This window comes from Anser cygnoides, chromosome 1, assembly GCF_040182565.1.
Source record: "Anser cygnoides isolate HZ-2024a breed goose chromosome 1, Taihu_goose_T2T_genome, whole genome shotgun sequence".
NCBI lineage: Eukaryota > Metazoa > Chordata > Aves > Anseriformes > Anatidae > Anser > Anser cygnoides.
This window is the reverse complement of record NC_089873.1, coordinates 143,001,105-143,013,397: the sequence shown is the minus strand read 5'-3', so window position 1 is coordinate 143,013,397 and position 12,293 is coordinate 143,001,105. Positions and strand designations below refer to the sequence as shown.

Sequence of the window (12,293 nt, the reverse complement as noted above, 5' to 3'; positions counted from 1 at the left end):
CTTTTCCTTCTCCATTTTACACCTAAATCCATGCTGATGCCAAGAATATACTCTACAAGTCAGTGGTTGCTCAGGTGCAACGTGCAAACATCACTACGTGAAACCAAAATGCTGATTCTGCCATGCTTAGCCAGTCAGATACATATTTCTGCCTTCACTTGAGAGGACAAAGCCGAGACCAGGCATTACGTGACTCATCCAGGTGAACTGGAGAGATCTGTGTTTAGGATTTCCTGGCAGTTAAAACCTTCCCCCGGTGGTTCAGCAGCTGCTGTCTCCCTCGCAGTGGCTCGCTTGTTGTCATGTTTGCTTTGAGATGCTAGTTACCCCACGTGGGGGAATTTGCTTCCTGTGTTCCCAGATAACTCTGACTCCAACCTCTGCTTCTAGCGTGACTACTATGGTTAAGATTAATGGGAGGTGTCCTCACGTACCGCAGAACGGACCCTGCGTGCCTGTTGGGGCTGTGAATCAGTCAGGAGTGCCCCACGATGGCCCCGTGCAGTAATGGAGCCAGGCCAAAGGGCAGTGATTTCATCCAGTCTGTGTCTCAGCTGTGCTTTTTAATCTCTTAACCCCTGGGGATGGGACACCTGATGCAGTAGCTCATATTTGTTAATTAGGGAACCACGGTGTCAGGCACAAGGTTACATCGTCTATCCTTTTTTTTTTTTTTTTTTTCCAGAAGCAACTTTTTACTACCCAGGTTTGGGAGGAAGAAAACTAGGAGCAGTCACCTGAAGACACCAAGGGGCACAAATGAAAGCATAGGTAGCCGTCTGTATGCTGTCCCATCACAGGAGCAGAAGATGCACAAGCTATCTGCAAAGTGACATCGCTGTTCCTCGTGCAACCAGGGTTCGGGTTTCCAGTGCAAGGGGGGCAGGAGTGACACCACTTCTGCAGATCCCGACTCACCCTGCTAATCCTCTTCACTGGGTTTCTGTGCATGAAATGTGATATCTGTAATCCATTCAGTTAGCTAAATTAAGATTTTTGAGCGTCACCCAGTCTGAAAGTGTTTCGAGAACTTCCGGAGTGAGTGGGACCCGGGACATGCTCTTACCTTTAAAAACTGAGGCGTTGCCAAACGAACGGTAGCGACGAAGCAGATCTGCTTTCCTGGTGATGTTCGGTAAGCCCTCGGGACAGCATCATCGAAGCCATTGCAGGTGGAGTTAGGCACTAGGCAGGGAAAAAGCGGGACCCGGAGTCATGCCTTGTATGAGATTTGCTCTCCCTGCATGCTTTGCACACTTGAAACGTACTAATACTAATTTTATTCACATAAAGTGCTCTAGAAGCTTTTAAAGCTGATATGCATATATTTAAATCCAAGTCAGTCATGTTAGGCAGAAAGGCATCAGAGCTTAACTCCACGTACAAATCTTAGAGGTTAATCCTGATAAAAATAAGGCCAAACCTTATTACAGAGCATAAACCAGCTTTCTGGAAAGAAACCCCACGCATCCAATTGCTCTTTTTCACCGCTCACAATACAAATATATGCTGCAGCATGCCTAGCGTGCTCCTTCCGTGAGGCAGTGAAAAAAAGATTGGCGAGGGAAGAGGCTGGAGGCAGTTCTTCAAGCCATCAGTGGCAAAACACTGAGGACCAAAGCCAGCAAGGCTTCATCGAGCTAGCAGAGCCTGTCTGTGATTTGTAGCTGCCAAAACGTGTGCTCCTGGTCTACGTTTAGTAACTGTCCCCAGTGAGCTCGATTTCTGCTTGTGCTGAAGAAGAGCAAAGAGCATCCGGTGTATGGCACTAGCTGCCATCTCTCATGGGTCTGCACATGGCCTGCTGTCTCCTGAAACACTAGCCAGAAGGAAAGACTGGGTGCAGTGTGGCTGCAGTTTTTATGTATGGTTTTCATCTGTCTTTTGTAATTGCTTGGCTCTTGTGTCGCTTTGAGGGCCTGCTAGTACGTCCTGCCATAAAGATGTGTTGCCAAAAGAATGCGTTGCCTTAAGCTTGTCCATAATCCCACGTTAAAATGACAATGCAAATTATTCATCCAAATCTGAGCTGTTTAGAGATGATAATCCCACTCGCACAGGACTGAAAGAAAACTGTGTTAAACTGCAGTAGGAACTGGACTTGCCCAGCTGACTGTCTCCTTTGGAGGCAGAGAGAGTCCCATCCAGTAGCCAGATGTCACTAGCAGTGGTTAATCTAATGCTAATGGTGATTAATGCTACCACGGAACTATCTTTCCTCAACATTAGACCCCTATAATCAATTTTATGAAGTTTTTTACAGTTTGTTTCTTCTGCATAGGGCAAAGCAAGGATAAGCATGTCAGTTCCTGTGAAAATGAAGAGTTTTGTATCTGTCTGGGGAGGAGTTCACTAGCAAATTTTATTCTGGGGTGCTTCTGCATTGGGCTTTAGTTCACTGGCATAAATTGTAGAGATCGAAGAAGTTTCGATTTACCTATCCCATGTGCTTTTGGTACCCAGAAACCTATTAAAAACCTTAGCGTAACAATACCTAGCTGATATCAAGGATAAGAATGAGACAGAAAAATGAGTGCTCTGAGGAGAATTCACAACTGTGATTAAGTGGCTTAGACCACTGTGTGCACAATACTTTGCACCAAGAAGGGGCAGAAAGATTTCTCATCTGAGAAGGCAGCACAGGCATGAGCATCCACAGAGATTATAGCCCTCTCTTGCAGTTGAGTCTTGAGGGCATGGCTGACTGGATATTAAGGTAAAAAATATGGGCAAAATTCGACTCCTTTCACCAGCAAAGCTTACTCGCTCTGGGGACTTCCTAGGAATATGTATTCCAGTTCTGATCCTGGGGTTATGTGCACATAAGAGGGCTTCTATGGGATTATTAATACAAGAGGTGGAAAAAAGAAGAAAGAGTTAGAAGCTGCAGGAAATGGGAGAAATCTGAGTAAAGAGTTATTGTTTTTGCTCTGATATGATTACTTCCTGCAAGTCTGTTAATTTCTGTAGTCAGACCAGTTTAAAAAGTAATGGTACGGCTATAAACCCACATTAAGGACATCTGCTGCAGAGAGCACTGAGGTCGCCTCTCGGACTCCTCTTCTCCAGGCTGGACAGCCCAGGTGTCCTCAGCCTCTCCTCACAGGACGCGCCTTGTAGATCTTTTACCTGCTTTGCTGCCCTCCACTTTCAAGTACCTTAGCATCCTTCTATATTGTGGAGCCCAGTACGGCACACAATGCTAGATATAGTGGGAGAATCACCTCTTTTGACCAGCTGGCTGTGCTGTGTTTAATGCACTCCATAACATGAGAAATAGAAATAAGATAAGCACATTCAGCCTCCAAAGTACAGGTATGAGAAGTTAACCTACTTATTGAACCCATGGGCTTGCAAATGACACTAGTTCCAGAAGAAATGCTGAATGGAGAGTGAATTGCACCAAAGAGAGCAGATGGCTTTTTTGACGTAAGCTGTTTGATGTAAATGGACATGACTCTGAGACAGTGTATTCCCAGAAGAGAGCCAAATACATCCCTGAATGTGGCGTTTAGAAAATAGGATTATATTTCCAAGAGGTAAATGCAATACTAAAAGGGTAATAATTGTCATATAGTATAGCAGTGTAGCATATTTGGGATTTCGTCTCTGAGAATGTCAAACTCAGAGGCAGTGAGAGAGAGAATAAGCCTGAAGAGACGAGATAGAGCTGGCCTGGCTGAAAGTCATCGAGTCTTCTAACCGATCCTGTGCCATCTCCATGTTTGATTGCCTTTGACAAAGTCCAAAGGATTAAAAGGATCCATAATGCAGGCAGGTAACCACCACCTTGAAATGTACATCTCGATCTGAAAATAACAACTGCAATGAGTGAAAGAAACAAAAACGTGATTTGTTTCTGAATTACTTTTGCTGCCTGACTTATTTGTTGATATCTGTTCTTTCCACAGGTCTATCTTCACCGCCTGTTTTGCTCTTTTCTTGCAGTTGGTCAGCAAATTCCAACTTTTTTGTTGATACCTTTAAAGTGCAGTTAAAAAAAGAGATCAGTACATGAATTAAATATATATATATTGGTGTAATCTTTTAAACATGCCTTCTGAAAAATCATACTATATGATTCTTGAAGTCCCTTTGAAAGAAAAAATACACACAACATCTTTAAGTTAAAAGATCAGTAGTGAATTTTCTGAGACCACAACAGAAAACCAGTCGAATGCAAAATATAGGGTGAAGTCTAAGGCTATGATGATATTTACCTTTGTAAGTCAAATATAGGTCTTGGAGTGCTTTTGTCAGAAGGTGTCTGATGAAAATGTTGAGCTGGCTATAAGCAGTGGGGTCAGGCGAAGGAGGCCATGTGTGTTTCACAATTAAATGATCTAGATAACACATCCTGAGTAGGGAACTATAAGCTTGTCTGAGAAAGCTAAAGACACAGTCAAAGGTGAAACAGTTATCTCATATATATCAGTTAGCTGATCATGCTCCTCAGCAGGAGTTTTAATAGTGTTCGTGGTTACCTATCAGATCTGCTGCTCCTAGAGCATGATTCTTTTGCAGAGGAGGTATTAAATTACCTGCTAAAATGTAACAAGATAGAGGAAACTGATTTGCCTATACAGGGGGTTTGAAAATAACAGGCTCAGGTATATTAAGGACAAGATGTTAAAAATAAGTAATATATAAAGAACCAAGCTCTTAGACACCATATGCAAAAAGACTTTTGTCCTTAGGGATACAAATCATGCCACATGAAATGAATGAAAACATGTTTAAAAAAAAAAAAAACACAAAAAAACAGATGACAGTATTCAGTTAATAATAGTACAGCCGTCAGTTACTTGGTCATCTTATTTTAACTTAGGATGTTTAAAACATAGTCTTCCTGTAGCAGCAACCTCTCATTTATGTGATTTGAGAGAAGAAATCCCTCCTTCCTATTTTGCCAGTAAATGTTAATGTTTAAAGAACTAGCTTTAGTGACTGACAAACTAACTGAATGGCCATTTCAAAAAACGCAAGCCAAACAGACCAGAATAAAACCAAGAGTGTTTCATATAAATAAACTCAGACCCCAGATAAACAGGACATTCAGCGGTTAATATATGTAATGAAAAACTCTAAAGTGCTAACGGCAAGCAAGACTGCACTCAATAGCTGTGGATGAGTAACACTGATGGTGTCCGTACATCACTTGCCGACTTGGATCTGCTCTCCCCTCTTTCCTCCTCCTGCCATCCTACATGGATATGAACCCCATGCAGACCCTTTAGGACAGGAGTGGTGTCTTTTGGCTTGGTGCTGTGGTGGCCCATAGAGAGCCTGGCATAAGCCGTGTAGGTTGCTAGCAGCAGATTCTGCTATATTGATAATAGTAAATAATACATGGCTGTCAGTTCTGATCAAAACACTCATTTCAGACTGAGATATTCTTGTTATCAGATGTTTCTGCATATGCTTGTGGAGACTCGAGATCAATGGATCTTCTGCATAAATCTGTTTATTTCCTTTAAAAGAGAATTCAGACTAAGTTAATTGTTCTGGGAGTGAATATTTTTTTTCTCCTCAGTGTAATAATTTCCTTGATGGTTATTCTTATCTTAAGAGACACATCAGCTAACAGTAGACTTATCTGCTATTATTAGCATCCAGTAACTAGATACTTCCCAAGTTTCCATATAATTGGGAATAAAGACACACAGTTTTAAATTTCACTATAATATTTAATTATATTTATATTACTTGATCGCGAACTCCTTTCACATAACAGTTATCTCCTCCCTTAAGAGGAAAACCTCAGGCATTTTGGATAAAAGGACAAATCTACCCCTTTAAAGATGCTGCTGTTCCTTTTTTCTTTTGGTGAACACTTTGAAAGACAGGGCTGAGTTCCTCTCAGGAGTGTTTAAACAAGTATGTCACCTCAGGAATATGATACCAAAGCCTATATTTGGTTATATAATGTGAGAGATCTTTTTCTGTTTACAAGTGTGCAAACAATTTTTACAGGAAGGATAAATCCAGCCCACCTTATCTTTTCTTATCAGAGTGAGCTATTAAGCAGCTTTGTAAAATAATTTATTCTCACTTAATATGGCATTTCATACTGGGAGATAAACATTTCCTTCAAGTTTTTGGAGGATTACATTTATTGTGTTCCTCCCGCCTCAGCCCTCAGCTGAAACTGGCTGGGAACCACTATGTTATTTGTTGGTAATGCTGACGTGAGTCTGCCCCACATCCCATACTACTGGTCAACAGGTGCAGCGGTGGCACTTGGTTCCCTCAGGTATTTCAACATATTCGGCTCCCTTGTTAAATTCGGGACTACAGAAAAGGCTTCAATTAATTGAATGGAGATGGTACTGGAATGGACACGGTCCTGAGCAACCAGCTGAAGGTGGCCCTGTTTGAGCAAGGGGTTGGAAAGATGACCTCCAGAAGGTCCCTTCCAACATCAACGATTCTGTAATTCTGTTATTAAGGCACTTATATCCTGAAATATATAAAAATATCGAAAGGTGTTCCTATTTGAAACAAACAAATAATAATAATAATAATAATAAAAGATCTTTTGCTTTGTGAGCAAGTAGGCATTTCTCATCAAAACAGGGGGGGAACTCTACCCTCCTCTTCTGAGTGGCCTGTAGACCATCTCTTCCTCTCCAGGGACTACCGAGTCTTCTTGTCAGGTTACAGTCCTGCTTTTCTCATTGAAGCTTAATTAATGATGATTATATAATCCTCCCAAATGGAAAATCAAATCTCTTGTATTTGATTTAGCACAGCCAGTGACTCATGCAGTTGCTCCGCACAGCTTGCACTGCTGCTTCGCTGGTCAGCCCCTCTTGCCTGGGCACAGCTAATACGAGGGGGGTTCACTCATGTGCAGGCAGCTCGTGCCATGTCCCTGGTGGAGATACAGCTGCAGAAACGTCTTTGCAGCAGGGGCCACAGAGCACTGCACCATCCTCAGGACCAGCCCAGGCACGGATGCTGCTGCTAACCCTGGCTCGGGGCCGGTGCAGCTCCTCTCGCCTCCAGCTATAGCTGAGCCCAGAGGCTCTAGGGACAGTGATCTTCTGAAAGACTGAACACATGCCGCGAGCAATGTGAACTTTTCTGGCAATTTCTGGGGGTTGCACATGCACCTCCCTGCACCTTCTGAGATGGGGAAAAGCTGCCAGCGACTGCTCCTCTGGGGAAGCAGCACAGGCTCGGTGTAGGCCATGTGAGATCCCTGACAGCAATCCTGGTGACAAGTCACCATTGTAGATATCAGGTATTTGTTCTGCTTTAGCTAAATAAATAAATAAATAAACAAACAAACAAATAAATAAATACTCATTGGCTTCTCAGTGTTATAGCAAAATGGCCTTTAAAGCTGAAGGGGGAATTAGCCCCACAGCTCCCGCTGAAGTTAGGGAGAGCAGCTAAGCCCCTAAGACTTCCTAAGTCTCAGTCTTTCAAATTAATCCATTCAAACCCATCCCTATATGATGCTCTCAGCCATAAGTCACAATGCGATTAACAGAGGAGGAACAAGGGAGGAGGGAGGGGACAAGGGCACCGGGACCCCAGCACACATCACTCTCTTCCCCTAAGCACTGCTTCTATATCAGCAGCGAACAAGAATAAAATGAGCCTGAGAAGAAGAGAACTCAGGGGAGGTTGTGTAAAAGGTTACGTGGAAGGAGAATGAAGCTAGTGACATTTCTGTTAAAAGAGGCCGAAAATGGACCTGCCGGTACTCCAAAATGTTTGATGAAGGTTGAGAAGGAAAGGTTCAGACTACCATTAGGACTGTCGCTGCCACGACACTTGGTTAATGGGAATGGGATAGGTCAGTGTTCTGGGGAGGCACAGCCTAATGTGGGGGACCCTGTGCTGGTGTACCAAGTGCACACAGGGAAAGTTGGCTTAGGAAACACACAGCAAATCGTGGAAAACAAAGGTAGAATTTGGCATCGGGTGGCTAAAAAGGAACGGCAGAGATTTGTATTTGGAGAGGAACATCCTGTATTCGTCTCCCATGCGTAAAAACATGCTCACACTTCCACTGCTGTGAAAAGCTACAGGGAAAAGCATTCCTGAATACATCCATAATGAACATCTCCTGCTAATTAAGCTTAATTTGCAATTTCTGTCTTTCTCCCTCCACAGTGTGATCTGCTAACTCTTTTCTTACCTTGGGCTTAGCCTCTTTCCTCCACAAACACTCCAAAAAGCAGAAGCAGGGGCCAACACATAGGAAGAGCACTGTCCTGAGTGATGCATCTCTTCCCTGCCTCCCTTCCCACTGCTGCCTTTCTCACCCACCTGGCTCAGAAGTGCTGGCTTCACATCCAGCAGGGGGCTGGCTGGGGAACAGGTATTTATGTCATGTAAATGTAATGTAAAAAGAGAGCAATGGATGCACAAAGGTACGACCAAAGGGTCTGGCTGCAGCAAGTCGGGAAGAAATTGAAAGAGATCACATAAAATGGAAGATTTAGAGGAAAGTGGCACACGGAAGAAAAAGCAAAAAATTGAAGCAGAAAGCACGTCTTATTTGAAAGCTATAAGCTGGGGTCCTTGGAAAATGATTTGGTGTCTTCTGAAATCAATATGTTTCCACTTAGTTTGTATGCATTAAACTAGGGGAGATATCAGGAGCAACAGAGTGAAAATGTAAGTTTTACCATTCTTCTGAGAAATAGCCACTGATCCAAATGCTGGGATGTGAAATCCTAACAGGGAAGAGGGCAATTTTAAGGTCACGCAAAAATAAAAGGCTGAAAATCCTTGAAGAAAATGGATCAGAAATTCCCCTGGTAGAAATGTATCCTTATGAGTCAGCACCTGAAATCCGGTTTCTGCTCTAGAAAACAGAACAGCTTGGTGTGTGCGTCTGCCACACGGCCGCATTTCACTTCATTCAAACTAGAAAGCATACAGGCGGTTGCATTTTTATACAAATAAAGCCTCAAACCGTATGGCACCAAGCGAGAAATACATGCCTCCATACTGCACGTAGGTTTCTATTCTAGTCGCGTGGATCAAGACCAGAAAGTTAAATGGGGACAGGGACATTTCTTCACAGTGTGGTATGCGGTTTCTGGAAAGCACGGTGGGGAATTTTTGCTGAGGATGACCTATTTGGAGCAATACCAGCAACTTTTGAAATGCCACTCCGGAGTTCAATCAGGCAAGTAACTAAAGCAAACTTGGGCAGGCAGGAGAAGGGAAAGCAATAAAAGAATATTTCATTTCTGACACTAATAGCCATGGAGCAATCTGTTTGTTAGGGAACACACGAGGTAAAAATCTGCTTCTCGTCCCTTGAAAGATGCTTTCCTAAGAACGACTGTGCTGCATTAAGGGCTGTGCTGAGTGTATTTCTTTCCTTTTGTTGTGGGTATTGGGCACTGTGGTGCTGGAGAGGAATGTGAAATGGCTGCGTGGGTCTGCGTGGGGCCGTGGTGGCCCGGTAGATTATCAGCACTGGCACAGGCTGGAATTCATAAACAAGTAGATAGGGTGCCACTATTCCTGTTTAGCTAATAGGTACCATCTTAGCACACAGCATTAGTGAGCAAAATCCGAGCCTCCTGGTGGTGTTTGCAAACTTACCCAGTATCTGGGGCATCTGCTGGCAACCGAAGGGCATGGACAATAGGAGCTAACACAATTTCAGCCTTCACCGCTACTCGTCCAGCTTTTGCAAATCAACTGTTAGATCCACGGGAAGTGAAATTTACCCCATAATGTTAGAAATAGGCTTGTAACTGGAAGGGCTATCTCGTTCAGTGGAACAACGCTTACAGTTTATTTTACATAGCTAAAGTAACATTTATATAACGATTAAAGCTTACCATTGCTGTAAGACCGAAAATTTCCTACAAATTTTATGTATTCATATGTTGGAAATTCCTTTGGGTTCAAACTTCCTCTCAGAAGATGACAATAAAACTCCAGTTCATTGTCAGCTGGATTGTTAAAAGAAGAAGAAGAAATATACTATTTAAGCTAAACACAACGAACAGCGCCTTCTAACCCCAATCATTCCAAGCAACTGGAAGCAGAGTCAGAGCCCTATGCACCAAGGTACATTAAATGGCAGGGTCAGCACCTCTGCAAGAGTGCCTGGCACGGATCTGGGTTGTGCAGGGCTATGCACAGGTCTGCACACAGCTAATTCACATGGGTTTGTTCTCTTATACTGTCTTCATCATAGGAGTTACACTGACATAAAATCGGTGTATTGAAGCAGAGCACTGGATTCTTCAGTTACAGCTTTTTTTTTTTTTCTTCTCTGTTTAGGCTTTTCATGACTCACAGCTGTTCTAGATCTCATGTTGGAAAACTATGCCTAATTACCTCAAAATATCTATTAAATTAACTTTGGCATATTAGCTATCAGCTGCAGGTTTTATATATACAGTAGATTAAGCAGCTGTACATCTTATATTTGTGTGTTCTCTGGTTTCCTACATCTTACCTCCCAGACTGAATAAGGATGAGGCAAATAAAAGGATTTGTAAGAAAAATAAAATTCAATTTGAAAAAGAATTACAACAATTTTACAGCTACTTTTCAACTGTAGTGCAAAACAAAGGTATGCAACATTAGCATATCTCTGAACAGCATCTTACTTTAATGGGCTGAAATATCAATTAAGATGTGATTTGTCTCAGGCAAACTCTCAGTTACCATTGGATAACCTATTTTCCTTTGCTGTCTCAAAAGATACAATATTTAATAATTAACGTAACTGCAAGTAGACTTAGCCTAGTAAAATAAATGCAATGGGTTTCATTTAAAAATAGTACCAAAGGGTCATTCTAGGTGGTGAGATCTTTTTGAAATGCTACAAACAAAAGTTTTATACTGCATGTCACATAAAAAACAAAAAAAAAAAACCTCCTTTTTGTATTCTGCCCATACTTTTTGATTTACTGGGAAAGATAAAATAAAACTTACTTTTTAGGTAATCCGATGAGGCAGAATCTGTCATAAGCATACAGGAAGATAACATCTTATAAATTTCTGAATGTTCTTGTTCCGGGAGGAAATTTAACAAATTCTGATCCAAGACATCACACTGCAAAGAAAAAGAGACCTTGAGGAAAAAACAGAAATGTCACGACAGAGAGCGCAGCGGCATTCACATTGCGTATCGACTCCTTCCTCCCTTGGGTGATACCGGCAGATTGTGTGCGGATGCAGTGGCACACAGCAGAGCAGATACACAGCCTGTGGTGGTCAACAGGGGTTGGTGAAATTAGGTCCACTGATTAGGGCCACCTGACAAAGCCTAGAACAAGGGAACTGTTGTGTCTACCCCGTGGCCACTTCTCCCTGGCCTGGTTCCCTGCTTAATTCTCAGCATTGTGCTCCTGTAAAGTTTCTCAGACCATCAGGTGCATGGGGTATGTCCATACAATTCAATGTCAGGACCTGGAAGTGAACTGGGAAATGAGTTCCCAGCTCTCCATCCTGTCTGTCAGTTGGTAGCACAATGCCCTTGGAGATGCAGGATGCCCTTGGATATAGGATGCCCTCGGTTGCAGCCTGGGGCAGCAGCCCTTTCTCTCCCCTTTCTGCATCCTAGGAGGCAGGGCAGCCAGGTGGGAGCAGGGAGAAGGTGATGTCCTGCTCCAGACATCGTTTTGCAGCAGTGGCGTTCCCCGGGTATGGGGAGTTCATGGTGCCATCAGCCCAAGGCCTCTGGCCAGCTGTGGGCTGAATGCCCAGGTGCCTCCCACCTCGCAGCCACCTGGTGGGAACCTGAAATGCTTCCAACATCTATGAGGGAGCTATGCCGCTGGTACTGAGATTTGGGAACAGAAAGAGGAGAATGATTTGTGCAAAAGGCCATGACCAGCCCATGATGGAGAAGACGAGTCTGTCACTGGGTTGCCAAGAAAAAAGTCTCCCTGTATTCAGCGTAGTGACAAACCTAATGCTAGAAAAGCATATCTGAAAGGAAGTTTTCAGATAAAGTAACCCTCTAATGGCATTAAATCGCATTCATCTCACTGGAGACTACCTCGGGCTGAGCTGGCATACTGACATAGCTTCATGTGTCATCAGAGCAGCTGCTTTCAGACTGTATGTTCATGCTGAAAATGTGTTAGCTCTGTATGAGACTGGCAAGTTATTAATCATCATCACTTATTTATGTATTTACTTAAGATTACACTTCGGTTTCCCTCTGCTTTCCACTCAAGCCTGCTGTTCTGTGTGGATTTCCTATTTAGATTGGGGAGATGTGGAGAGTATGCTTTGAAAATCAGTGTGACAGTTTGTACCCTGACCTTGATGCAATAATATATTACTTTATTCAA

General features: G+C 43.0%; 1 protein-coding gene across 4 annotated transcripts in view; it reads right to left on the bottom strand.

Annotated features, from left to right (window-relative positions):
* NPAS2 (neuronal PAS domain protein 2) overlaps window positions 1-12,293 on the bottom strand; it is a 99,132-nt gene that overhangs the window by 22,383 nt on the left and 64,456 nt on the right. For all 4 annotated transcript variants that reach the window (XM_066984235.1, XM_066984227.1, XM_066984243.1 and 1 more), the window contains 3 exons: window positions 10,927-11,047; window positions 9,819-9,932; window positions 1,067-1,185 (listed from right to left, as the gene is read on the bottom strand). In XM_066984235.1, the coding sequence (XP_066840336.1) occupies window positions 1,067-1,185; window positions 9,819-9,932; window positions 10,927-11,047 (354 nt within the window). The remainder of the gene's footprint in view (window positions 1-1,066; window positions 1,186-9,818; window positions 9,933-10,926; window positions 11,048-12,293) is intronic.